The 13,250-nt window shown below is 52.5% G+C and overlaps 1 protein-coding gene across 1 annotated transcript in view; it reads left to right on the top strand.

Annotated features, from left to right (window-relative positions):
- Positions 1–13,250, top strand: part of HYDIN (HYDIN axonemal central pair apparatus protein) — a 188,174-nt gene that overhangs the window by 105,865 nt on the left and 69,059 nt on the right. Inside the window, exons 20-24 of the mRNA XM_074583386.1 lie at positions 2,396–2,634; positions 6,836–7,091; positions 8,703–8,846; positions 10,888–11,031; positions 12,311–12,624. Of these exons, the coding sequence (XP_074439487.1) occupies positions 2,396–2,634; positions 6,836–7,091; positions 8,703–8,846; positions 10,888–11,031; positions 12,311–12,624 (1,097 nt within the window). The remainder of the gene's footprint in view (positions 1–2,395; positions 2,635–6,835; positions 7,092–8,702; positions 8,847–10,887; positions 11,032–12,310; positions 12,625–13,250) is intronic.

Raw genomic sequence — 13,250 nt, 5'->3', positions numbered from 1 at the left:
GCACGAATCAGAGGAAAAGTTGTACATTAATGTCAACGAAAACCTAACACCCACTGGCTCGGTACGAGGGCGTTGGCTGGGTAGCCCTTGGCTGGTGGCAGTGCAGTGGATGCCTCTGAGGCTAGTGACCGGCTATGCACGGGATGCGGGGACAACAGAAGAGGGTTGGTGGGATCCTACGTGGTGAGTGAGGTGGGTCTTCTCTCGTCTACCTGCCACGGGTTGTGTGCTTCACGGGCCTTTGAGATGTAAATGAATTTGGTGCTGATTTTCTTGATGGGGTTTCACTGGCTGTAGTCTCCCTGGGTAAGCAGGTAGAGCACTGCTGATGGGTTTTGCTTTGTTTGCCATCTTCCAGTCGAGCCAGACACCCTGAGGTCTGGCCTGGTTCTCCTCCGCAGCTAAGGAGTGTCGGGGTGTAGAAAACGAAAGGATAAATTAGCCAGATCTTAAAGGGGGAAGTACAAAAATATTCCCTACCAGAGTATGAGGTCCCAAACCAGAAGAGTGGAGGGTAAAAGTTGCAGGTGATGATGAACATGGAAGATGTAGGAGTGAAAAAACCCCAGCCTGCTCCCCGTGGAGAAGCAGAGCCCTGGTCTTCAGACTGTGCCGACTACCTTCCTCCATCCCATCCTCATCTTGCCTTTTTTTTTTTTTTTTAAGTCTTTCTCTTGCAGCTCTAGAGGACAAATGAAACGTAGCTGGGTTGATTAATTTTGTTGGTGCCTGGAATAATTTTGATGCCTTTGGCATGCTCCAGCCTGGGATGCAGGGATGCAGACCTGACCCGCTCTCCGTGCAGGGTGCAGTCAGCCTAAGGAGTTACCGTAGCTGGGGCACCTACACGCGCTGCTGGGACCCTGAATGCTCAGCAAGTTATTGCTTCCCTGGCCTCCAGCTAGTCTTATCCTCATCATTAGCAGAGGTTGTTTGAGGGAGGTTATTTAAAATGCTTTCCATGACTTTGAAGTGCTGCTTGGTTTTAGAGTCATGGAATGGTTAGAGTTGGAAGGGACCTTAAAGCCCACCCAGTGCCACCCTGGGCAGAGACACCTCCCACCAGCCCAGGTTGCTCCAAGCCCCGTCCAGCCTGGCCTTGAACCCCTCCAGGGATGGGGCAGCCACAGCTTCTCTGGGCAACCTGGGCCAGGGGCTCACCACCCTCACAGCAAACAATTTCTGCCTCAGATCTCATCTAAATCTCCCCTCTTCCAGTTTGAAGCCATCACCCCTCATCCTATCACTCCATGCCCTTGTAAAAAGTCCCTCCCCAGTTTTCAGTTAGTTTTCCAATACCCTTGGGCTGGCTGGTGTCCTGTTAGAGCTCAGTGCCACCGGCCTGATGGGTGGAAACTTGAGCTAACTTCACCTTGCTTGCATCATGTCAGACATCCAAGTACATTGTGGCTCTTTATTTAAAAAAAAAGAAAAAAAAACAACCCTCTTCTCTTAGAATACTGCAGTGTTTTGGTGAATAGTGCCTGTTGTCCCAGCCACAGCTCTGAACTTTGGTGCATCTACCACTAATGCCGTGATGGACACTTGGAAGCAGTCCGTCTCCATCCAAGTGCGTTTCATGCTGGTCGCAGAGCATCGCATGCATTTCTCTGTCTGCTGCGAGCTTCCTCCCTGTGAATGTGGTTTTAGATGGGCCGGGGCTCCAGTACCATTATTACCCCATTTGTGGCAGAAGGTCCATGAGAAACCAGAGGAGGAGAGTGCTTGGGAAGCCCAGGCTGTGCCCACAGGGCACGTCTTACTCTTTTTGTTCTACTTATCTCTTTACCAAACACTTACAGCTGAATTTTTCAAACCCGAGGACAGTGGGATGTCTCACTGCAGGTGATGGTGAGTGGGAGCCGAGCGCTTCGGTCCTTCAGGGGCTGTTGAGAAGCACTGCCGAACTCGTGGGCAAGAAGACTTTGGTGTTGGGGTTTTGATGGACCGTTTTTGCAGAGTTATTTTTCAGGCTCTCAGCAGGATCCCCCAGCCGTGTGGCTGCTGCTGTGGGATTGGAGCAGTTCTGGCTTCCTCTGGCCTTGAGGCTTTACGCCAACCTGGCCACTGTTGTGAGGAAGCCAGGAGAAATAAAGTAGCCTCCCTTGGTCCACACTCCAAAGGAGAGAGTGAAGGAGGGGAATAACCTTCTCCTGAGGATGAGCATCCCTTGGGTTGGGCAAAACTGTGTTAATGAAGTCAGTCTGTTAAAGGGAGGGTAAAATACAGGTTGTATAAGCTCCTACGTAGTTGTTTCCAGATGTAACATTTAGGGAAATTAAGCCTTTGTGGTTTTTTTACCCTCATATCTTTACTCTTTCCTTTTCCTGCACCCCAAAAAGAGATCAGGATCCACGGTTTCCATCCTAAATTAGCGTTTGGTTTGTCTTAACAGGCTGGCAAATGCTCGTGCTGGAGGATTGAGCCCAGTAAGGGAGTGATCCCCCCCGAGACCGAGGTGTCTGTGACTGTCATAGCAAACCTGGATGATACTGAAAAATTCAAGGACGAGGTGAACCTGTTCATAGAGAACAGCCATACTTACGTCATTCCTGTCCGGGCCGTCGGCATCGGCACCACGATTGTCACCGACAGACCCTTCGCCCCGGAGCTCAGCTTGGGGCCCCACTTCAGGTAGGCGCACTCTTAGCTGCCACTTCTCCTGTGGGATCAGCAAGGAGGAGTTTGAGAGTCATAGAATCCTCTAGGTTGGAAGGGACCTTTCAGATCATTGAGTCCAACCACCAACCCAACCCTGCCAAGCCCACCACTACCCCATGTCCCTCAGCACCACGTCTGCCCAGCTTTTAAAACCCTCCAGGGATGGTGGTTCCACCACTTCCCTGGGCAGCCTGTTCCAAGGCTTGACAACACTTTCCATGTAAAAATTTATCCTAATATCCATCCTAAACCTCCCCTGGCGCAACTTGAGGCTGTTTCGTCTTGTGCTGGAGTCCTTCAGGCTAGTTCCCCTTCAGTGCTCAAGGTCCTGGCCCCGTTTCACTGAAGCCACGGGAATTCCTTTAGAAACATTTTTATGGCTGTTTGAAAGTCGTTAGGTACCCTCATAAAGCCACCCAAATGGACGCCAGTTGGTAAATTGCCACTGAATTGCCCTTAGTTATAATATATATATTTCCTCACTTTATCAAATGAAGATTTGGAGGAAAACAGCAGGTCCCGGAAGCCTCCGGCTGGAAAACGCTACATTACAAGTATAAATGTGTTTCCCTCCGCAGTGCTGTTGCTTGCTTTTCCACTCACTGGGGAGTATCATCCCGCAACAGCGGAGAAAACCTCGGCGGTAGCTTGTTAGCAACTCCCCGCCTAAATTAACGGCGCTGTTTTATTTCCCCTCTGCCCAGGAGTCTTGGAGGAGCAGCAGAATTTGTCTTTGACCTCGTATCATCCCTCAATTCACTCGTCTTCCCCGGCTCCCCTGCCGGGCTGCTGTTTATTAGACGTACTTCTTCTTTCCTTGCTTCTCCTGCCTGTTTTCCTCGTCGTCTCCTCCATCAACGGGCAGGCGAAGGTGGCTGCGGGCCCAGCTCGGAACGGGAGAGGGGGAGCAGCCCCCTTGAGGTTGGGCGGGATCAATTGAGAGCGTTAATTGAACGAGCTGAGCTGGGAGGAGGGGATCCACTGATGCTTGGAACGTGCCTGGTTTCAGACATGCGCCTTATAAATGGGAGGAAAATAAGCCTTTTCAAAGTGCTGTTTGCCTTGTGTTGGTGTCCTCTTGGGACAAGAAGAATGGTCTTCTCCAGGTGCCTGGTCCTTTCCCTGGCTGCAGAGAGGACCCACAGTGCTCCAATACCTAAATTTTGGGGTAAAAAGAGCAAGTTAACCCTACCTTAAGCATTTAGGATAGATTTTAGGGGGCTAAATATGCACCATCCACCGAGGGTGGCGCTTGTCCAGCGTTTCCTGTGCTCTGTGCAGCCACGAATTGGCTACACAACGCAGGGGACAACGTTGGCATGGTTCATGTCCTTGTCCCCTGCCCCCCTTCACATCTTAGCCTGCAGGCCCCCTTTGGAGTTGCTGCCATTGCTGTCGGCTGCTGAGGTGGGACCCAGGGAACATCTCGGATGAGTTGGGCTTTCCCAGAGCCACAAATTCTGCATCTACCCAGAGCTGCTCCAAGCTTTTGGCTGTTGCTGTCTGCAGGATAAACCATTTCCTACTAAACTTAGAATCGTAGAATGGTTTAGGTTGGAAGGGACCTTAAGGGGCCTTAAGGGACATCTAGTTGCAAGCCCCCTGCCCTGGGCAGGGACACCTCCCACCACACCACGTTGCTCCAAGCCCCGTCCAGCCTGGCCTTGAACCCCTCCAGGGATGGGGCAGCCACAGCTTCTCTGGGCAACCTGGGCCAGGGGCTCACCACCCTCACAGCAAACAATTTCTGCCTCAGATCCCACCTAAATCTCCCCTCTTTCAGTTTAAACCCCTTCCCCCTCGTCCCATGGCTCCCCTCCCTGCTCCAGAGTCCCTCCCCAGCTTTCCTGGAGCCCCTTTAGGGCCTGGCAGGGGCTGGAAGGTCTCCCCGGAGCCTTCTCTTCTCCAGGCTGAACCCCCCCAGCTCTCTCAGCCTGTCCTCCCAGCAGAGGGGCTCCAGCCCTCCCAGCATCTCCGGGGCCTCCTCTGGCCCCACTCCAACAGCTCCGTGTCCTTCTGCTGTTGGTGCCCCAGCGCTGGAGGCAGCACTGCAGGGGGGTCTCACAGAGTGGAGCAGAGGGGCAGAATCCCCCCCTCGCCCTGCTGCCCACGCTGCTGGGGATGCAGCCCAGGCTGCGGGGGGTTTCTGGGCTGCCAGCGCACGTTTTCAGGTCGTGTTGAGCTTCTCATCCACCAACACCCCCAAGTCCTTCTCCTCAGGGCTGCTCTCCAGCCATTCTCCGCCTAGCCTGGATTTGTGCCTGGGATTGCCCTGACCCAGTGCAGAACCTTGTGCTTGGCCTTGTTGAACTTCATACATCATTCCGGTTACATTCATACTGGTTAAACTTGTATGCATCTTTTTTTTTTTTTTTAAACAGTCTGCTTCAAAGACTACCTTGTTCTATCCTGTTGCTCCTGTGTTTGTGTTTAGCTGCTTTTTTGTAAGCCACGTATTCTGTACCTTTCAAAAAGACAATAACTGTTCCAGGAACAATTCATTTCCTGGTCGTGCTCAGATTTATAGAGGGTAAAATAATTACTCCAGAGTAGCCTGCAGTTAGTTTTTCTTTACATGAAGGAATCGATTTCCATTGAATATTCATTTTGGTTTATATCTAACTCTAGTTATTCATCTCTTGTTGGTGCTCCGTTCCCTCAGCAGCTAGACCTTGCTGCTGTGTTTGTAGTGGGGAAACTTCTGCTGATCCTGCCTTCATTTGTCTTCCTAAAACACAAACCAGCTGCACTGTTCCAGCACAGAGTGATAACGTTGGGAGCGAGGAGAGTTGGATGCTCTCAAAGGGATGGGGGGCCAAAGGGAATAACATGGGTGCCAGGGGGAGGGACCCTGCCAGCGAGGCAAGCGGTGCCCACATCACCAGATGGGTCTATATACCCTGCAGCTCCCAAAGAGCATCTTCAGAGGAAGCCAAAAGGCGGCAGCTCCCAAGAGGGAGGTGAAATGGTAGTAGACCTGGTCCCCCATCCATTTGCAGCTGGGCCAAGCCAGCTTAGCATCCCATGCAGCGAGACCTGCAGGAAGCACCTTGGAAAAACTCTCCGAGTATCAAGCAGCAAAGGCTGGGGATCACAGAATCACAGAATGGTTCAAGTTGGAAGGGACCTTAAAGGTCATCTCGTTCCAACCCCCCTGCTCCGGGCAGGGACACCTCCCACCAGCCCAGGTTGCTCCAAGCCCCGTCCAGCCTGGCCTTGAACACTTCCAGGGATGGGGCAGCCACAGCTTCTCTGGGCAACCTGGGCCAGGGGCTCACCACCCTCACAGCCAAGAATTTCTTCCCAATATCTCATCTAAATCTCCCCTCTTCCAGTTTGAGGCCGTTACCCCATGTCCTATTATTACACTCCCTGATCCAGAGTCCCTCCCCGTCCTTCCTGTAGCCCCTTTAGGGACTGGAAGGCCACTATAAGGTCTCCCCGGAGCCTTCTCTTCTCCAGGCTGAACCCCCCCCCCCAGCCTGTCCTCACAGCAGAGGGGGTCCAGCCCTTTGATCATCCTCGTGGCCTCCTCTGGCCCCACTCCAACAGGTCCATGTCCTTCCTGTGCTGAGGGCTCCAGAGCTGGACACAGTACTCCAGGTGGGGTCTCACAGAGCGGAGCAGAGGGGCAGAATCCCCTCCCTCACCCTGCTGCCCACGATGCTTTTGATGCAGCCCAGGATGCAGTTGGCTTTCTGAGCTGCAAGCATGCGTTGCCCACTCATGTTGAGCTTCTTGTCCACCAGCACCCCCAAGTCCTTCTCCTCAGGGCTGCTCTCCAGCCATTCGCCACCCAACCTGTATTCATGCCTGGGATTGCCATAACCCAGGTGCAGGACCTTGCACTTGGCCTGGTTAAACTTCATGAGGTTCGCATAGGCCCACCTCTCCAGCCTGTCAAGGGATGCTCTGTCCGAAGCTACTGAGATCACGATGATGTTCTTCACGAAGCTTTTCCTTGCTGTACGCAAACAGAGCAGCTGCTGGATGGTGATAAACTTAGAGGCAACCAAGGTCTGGCTCTTGCTGAAGCTTTGAGCTAGGTCAGCGTTTTCGGAGGTGGCTTTATTGTTGTGTGTGTGCTCAGATAAGGCCATCAGGGCGCTGAAACTGGGTGAGCGCTAGGAAATGGCAGCTCCCATGAAGTTTTCCATATCTGCTTCTCTTCTAGCCTGGATCCCTGCTATTACCGCTTCAAGATAACCAACAAAGGGCGACGCACCCATCAGCTCTATTGGACAACGGAAGGTTTCGCCCCGTTTCGACAGCGTGATCGTCTCCCTGCCATTACTAACACCAAGGGCAAAGATTCCTCCGAGAGCTCCAAACCTGCCTGCCCCGTGTTTAAGCTTCGACCGCTGAGGATGGAGCTGATGCCTGGCAAGACTATGGAGATGATGCTGGAAGGCTCCTCCAGCACCCCCCAGGTGAGGTCCCCCACCGGTGCTGAGCGTTCCCCATCAGGTCACCCCCACTGGGACTTCTTCTGCAGCCCCTTGACATTCGCCTGAGAAAATAAGCAAGTGCTTTTAAGAAAATGGTTTAACGCCACCAGTTACCATGGCAGCACCAGTTGCTTTCCTTGCTGGCCACCATCAGTTGCTAGGCTGGGAGTTTTTTTGTGTGTTTCTATAGCTACCGTAAACCCAACTTGCTGATTCCAAAATGCGGGCTGAAGGAAGCGTTGCTACTTGAGGGGCAAACGGCAGGGTCCAAGGTGTTGCGTGACGAGACAGAAAGGAAGGGCAGAGAAAATAAGTTACGCTTAGACTAAGAGTACAGGCAGAAAGTAAATTTAAAAAAAAAAAAAAAAAAAAAACCCCGAAGTTGTACATCTTGGGGGAGCAGTGAGTGAAGCTGTGAAGGGAGGGGGAGTGTCTGGGAGCAGCATCATTTTTCCCCTGTAGACAAACATGGGCAGAGGGCTTGTCTAGCACTGAGTCCTGGAGGAGAGAAACGAACACAATGTGTCAGCTCTAATGATCAGAGTGACGTTCTCTGTGTGGGAAACTGTTCCCAGGGATCATTATAATTGACAGCTTGACTTTTGTCAATATTTCCATAACAGCTCTTCCCGGTCCCCTCGGCCAGCCCCGGTGTCCCAAGGGCAGCCAGGTCTTGCAGCACCCTTAGGTGGCAGCTCAGAGGGGGGATTTCAGCGGGATCACTGGTTGTTCTCCTCCCCAGCCCCTTCTTTCCAGGAGAAATCCAGCTCTGCAGGGAAGCTGCTAGCTAATCCTGGTGCGCATTCTCTGGTTCCAGGACTACAAGGTGCAGATGTTTAAGCGAATGTGGAATAAATCTGCATTAAGCTCCTGCTGATACTAATGTTTTGAAAGGTGTTTTAAAGGGTTGCCTCAGTGGCAACTTGAAATTCTAGAATCATAGAATGGTTCGGGTTGGAAGGGACCTTAAAGCCCACCCAGTGCCACCCCCTGCCCTGGGCAGGGACACCTCCCACCAGACCACGTTGCTCCAAGCCCCGTCCAGCCTGGCCTTGAACCCCTCCAGGGATGGGGCAGCCACAGCTTCTCTGGGCAACCTGGGCCAGGGGCTCACCACCCTCACAGCAAACAACTTCTGCCTCAGATCTCACCTAAATCTCCCCTCTTCCAGTTTGAAGCCGTTACCCCTCGTCCTATCACTCCACTCCCTTGTAAAAAGTCCCTCCCCAGCTTTCTTGTAGGCCCCCTTCAGATACTGGAAAGCTGCTACAAGGTCTCCCCGGAGCCTTCTCTTCTCTAGGCTGAACCCCCCCAGCTCTCTCAGCCTGTCCTCCCAGCAGAGGGGCTCCAGCCCTCCCAGCATCTCCGGGGCCTCCTCTGGCCCCGCTCCAACAGCTCCGTGTCCTTCTGCTGTTGGTGCCCCAGAGCTGGAGGCAGCGCTCCTGCAGTAATACCTGCTGACGGTTGATGCCCAAGATCCCGTGGCATGGTTTTTATCCAGGCTATCAAGCTCTTTTATGTCTGGGGTTGGGTGGGTAGAATTCTGGATGCCCTGCTAGCACCCGTTGGGTGACATGTGCCTCCTGCCCGCAGGTGGTGAAGGAGCGGCTGCTGTGCCACGCTATCGTGGGGAGCAAGGTGGGGAAGGTGCTGATCATGCAAGTGGATGTCACATGCGAGTTCGTTGCTCCTGTTCTGCAAATGTCCTCCAGAGAAATCACTTTCCGGGTGGAGAAGGTAAGTCTCTGGATTGTATCCTGGCGTTTCATAGCATGGCTGATGACTGAAAGCCTCTGGGGGGGTGTGTGCTGGAGTTCAAAGGAAGAAGTTAAACAGCTTCTCCACCTCTGTGGGGCTTTGCCTATTGATTTGAGCAGGACCAAGCTTTTGCTGTTAACACTGAGATTGTTATTTCGCTCCTCCTGGGGTTGGGGACAGTGTCAGCAGCTCTGTTCTACCCTTCTTGATGTGGAGAATTGAGATGCTGAGCCAAGGGGTCAGGCTCTTTTCAGTGGTGCCCAGCGACAGGACAAGGGGTAACGGGCACAAACTTGACCATAGGAAGTTCCACCTCAATGTGAGGAGGAACCTCTTTGCTTTGAGGGTGGCAGAGCCCTGGCACAGGCTGCCCAGAGAGGTGGTGGAGTCTCCGTCTCTGGAGACATTCCAAACCCGCCTGGACGCGTTCCTGTGCCACCTGCTGTGGGTGACCCTGCTCTGGCAGGGGGTTGGACGGGATGATCTCCAGAGGTCACTTCCAACCCTATGGTTCTATGATTCTAAGGGCACAGGGTGAAAGGTGTGGGACCCAGGGGGATGGCGTGGGCTTGGCACAGCCTCCGCGTGTGCTGGGGCTGCGGGTGGGAGGGCAGATGGCTGCGGCTGGGCGACGCTAAACCCCCTCCTCACCCTTCCTGAGGTGCTTTGGAAAGTAAGCAAGGATGTTTTTAGAGATGGGGACTGGTTTTGTAACTTCACCAAAGTAAAATTGAGGTTACAGCTGCACCGCTGAGGGGGAGGACCATGGCCACTTCTAGAGAGGCACCAGTTCCTGTACTCAGTGTAAAGGGAGGGTTTTGAGGATCCTCCAAGGCACAGTGAAGTCTGAACACCGATCCTGCAGGGAAGCTGAGAAGAACTGAGGTTGCTGTCAGTTCCTCAGGCTGATGAGGGGAAAAAAAACCGTCATCTCTTGTCCCTCTTTGCCTTCTCTGCTGCTGGTATGCGAGCTCTTTGCATTTCCCCAAGCCTTACCTCCTTCAAAGGACCCACAGACGTCCTTCAGCTGCAGCGATGGTAACACCAACGCAAAGCAGGTGCCCTTTAGTCTCTGGATTCCGACTCCTGCATCATCTTCCCCCTCTCCCGCGAGGCGTCTGAAAAAGAGAAGATATTTCATTAGTTAGTTTCTGTGTTTTCAGGTCTCTCCTATGGTGCCCAGGCTTCCAGAGAAGCACAGAATCCTGCGAGCAGGCGGTTTGGATTTAATTAGAAGCTTTTCAGCTCTCCCTCATGTCTGCCTGCGGTCTGCTTGATGCCACGCGCTCCGATTTATCGAGTGCTACGACACTGCAGCTGTTTGATATCAATACACCCAGAACTAGTTTCCCAAACGCTGTCTGGTTTATATAAAAACCACGCAGGAAGCCCGGAGAAATGCATAAACAGGAAGAAATGGCTTAGGCTGAGCTTAGCTTTGAGGCTGGAGACACCTTGTCAGGGTAGCAGGGGCAGCAGGAGACACGTTGCAAACGAACTGTCGAGGTTTCTGGCTGGCTCTATGTGCGCGTAAACGCTCAAAGCCAACCTTAGGCTACTGCGAGCTCTCCGCTACGGGCCAAATCCTGCTCGCTTTTCTCCTCTGACCAGCCTCACCGCTTTTTGTGAGGCTACTAGAGCTGATGTTGTTATAAGAAATTACTGTATGTGAGTGAAAAACGTCTCGGGCCGTTCTGCCCATGAGAGGGCACAAAACCAGAGACAAACTTTCTGGTTCTGATCTTGTTCGAGCAGGTGCTTCCTCTCAGGGTCCTGTTCCCTCATCTGTACACAAGACTGTTTTCCTGTCCCCTGGGCGATGGTGTGGCTTCTAAACGTGAAAAGCATCTGATGCACTTAGAGGAAAACTTCCTAGAAGGGTAGAAACTAATAAAAATAATAAATAGAGGTGTATGTACTTTTGAGGTTGAAAAATGTGATGTGCATCAGAAGGGGAAGGAGGTCCATGGCCGCTTCAGGTTCCTTTTTTTTTTTTTTTCCTTGTCTCCTGTTTCTGTAGCAACCCAGCGATGTCCTCACTCTTCAGTACAAGCCCCTTTCTTTAAAAAACATGTCCTCCCTGCCACTCAGCCTTCTCCTGGCCTTGGAGCAACCCTTCGTGATCTGCGATGCGGACCAGCAGCCCCTCCCTGCAGATGTTCAGGTCAGCAGCCATGGACCTTCCTGCTGGTGGGGTTTGAAGAGGGAGGAGCGTGGTGGTACATTTCCGTTGGGAGGTTCTCCAGTAGAGAAGTTTAGTCTTTAGAGTCAGCAATAGAATCATAGAATTGCCAGGGTTGGAAGGGACCTTAAAGATCATCTAGTTCCAACCCCCCTGCCCTGGGCAGGGACACCTCCCACCAGACCAGGTTGCTCAGAGCCCCATCCAGCCTGGCCTTAAAAACTTCCAGGGATGGGGCTTCCACCACCTCTCTGGGCAACCTGTTCCAGTGTCTCACCACCCTCATGGTGAAGAACTTCTTCCTAACGTTCAGTCTGAATCGACCCATCTCTAGTTTTAATCCATTCCCTCTAGTCCTACCATTACCCGATATCCTAAAAAGTCCCTCAGCAGCTTTCTTGTAGGCCCCCTTCAGGTACTGGTAGGCCACTATAAGGTCTCCTCAGAGCCTTCTTTTCTCCAGGCTGAACAACCCCAACTCTCTCAGTCTGTCTTCATAGGAGAGGTGCTCCAGCCCAGTAGACTTGACCTGAACTAAATCAGATTCAAAACAAGCTGCTGAAGGAAATAAAATATCGTACAAATTGGGGAAGTATATCCTGGCTTTGAGAAATGAGGAGAGGGGAGCAGGCAACTAGGTCTGGGCAAGCCGTGTAGTAAAGGTGGCTCTTGGAAGCCATCCCAGCTCTCCAGTAGCCATTCTCAGATAACCTCAAGAGCAGCTTGCTGCCTTCAAGGGCAACTCTGCTTTCGGGAGAGCTGAGGATGCTCCTCCAGCCTCTGCCTGTCACCTGCCCCATTGTCGGTAGAAGGTGTCCGACATGGACTTGGCTAAACATGTTGTTGTAGGCACGGCCACCACTTCTGAGCCATGCCAGTGGCTGGCCCCTGCGAGGGTGAGGCTGCAATGCCCTGTCACTTGTGCGGTGGCAATAAAGAAGTGCCTCTAGAGTCAGGGGAAAAGGCCCTGGTGTGCCTGAGTGCTGATTTGGTTGTGTATTTAGCATGTACCCTTTGTGGGTCTAGAATTCAGTAGAACAGCATTTATTTCGCTCTTGCGTTGATGCAGAGCACAGAGAGATGAGCCCGAGAGAGTCTCAGACAAGGGTGTTGTGGTGCTTGCGGTCAGGCACACGTTGGGAAGGAAATGATGAACAGAGAAGCCTACGTTGGGGTCACGCTTGGAACATGTACATGTTTCGTGCTGTCAGACCTTGGGACTTCATCCCACTGGTGATTAACGCTCTTCGTCTCTTTGCAGCCCATGAAGCTGGAGATAGGGGAGGAACTTCATCTCTCCATCAGATTTAACCCGGCTTATGAAGAGGATTTGAGTGTCCGGGTAGTAGAGAAGGTTCTGAAGATACAGTTTCTTGAGCATCCTCAGAAGGAGCAGATCACTGTTCGGGGCGAAGTCTACTTTCCGAATCTCTGTATCCAGACCACGGCCATGGACTTTGGCTGCATCTTGAATGACACTGAAGATGTGCGTTACATCGAGATGACCAACTGCAGCCCACTCCTTGTCCAGTATCACTGGTCCTTCCTAACGGACAGCCACGTGAGCCAGATGAGGTATGTGCACCTTTGCCCTCTCCTTGAACCTCTCCTCCTTCCTGGTGTCCTGTTTGTCCTTTGCAAAGACCGAGGCGGTTTCCCTGGGATCTGACAAATTGCTTTCGATTTTCCCTTGTGGAAATAACACCTACCAGCTGTGCTCAGGGTAGATGCTCAGGGAATAGGTGATCTCCACCAGTTTAACACTGGGAAGGAGACAACATTCTCCAGCACAGCCAGGGCTGTAAGACACTACCAACGCTTTCTTGCACAGCCCACAACCTACAGTCCTGCTTTATTTCTGGAGCTACAAACCCATGCTTAGCCACTGGGACGAGCAGGTAGGTGACGTGACCTCTTTTCCTTTCCTGCCAACCCCATGTGTTGTCACTTCATGCTAAGAACCTACACGGGCATGGCCACCAGAACGATGTGCTGCTGCCCCAATCGCTCGCTGCTGCTTTGCCGTAGCCCCCTGCAGGGGTTCCCCTGGGAAGGAAAGCTGGCGTGGCCGGTTGCTTTCTCAGACTGTGGTGGGCTGAGGCAGGCACTGCCTCAGCGAAGTGAGTTTTTATCTGTTAAACTGCCCATCATGTTCACAAAACAGCTATTTAGGTTCTGCTGCGGCTTTGGGTACAGCTGTA

The sequence above is a fragment of the Larus michahellis genome, chromosome 4 (genome assembly GCF_964199755.1).
Source record: "Larus michahellis chromosome 4, bLarMic1.1, whole genome shotgun sequence".
Lineage (NCBI taxonomy): Eukaryota > Metazoa > Chordata > Aves > Charadriiformes > Laridae > Larus > Larus michahellis.
The sequence above is the reverse complement of the archived record's forward strand: the minus strand, read 5'-3'. Positions and strand labels throughout refer to the sequence as shown.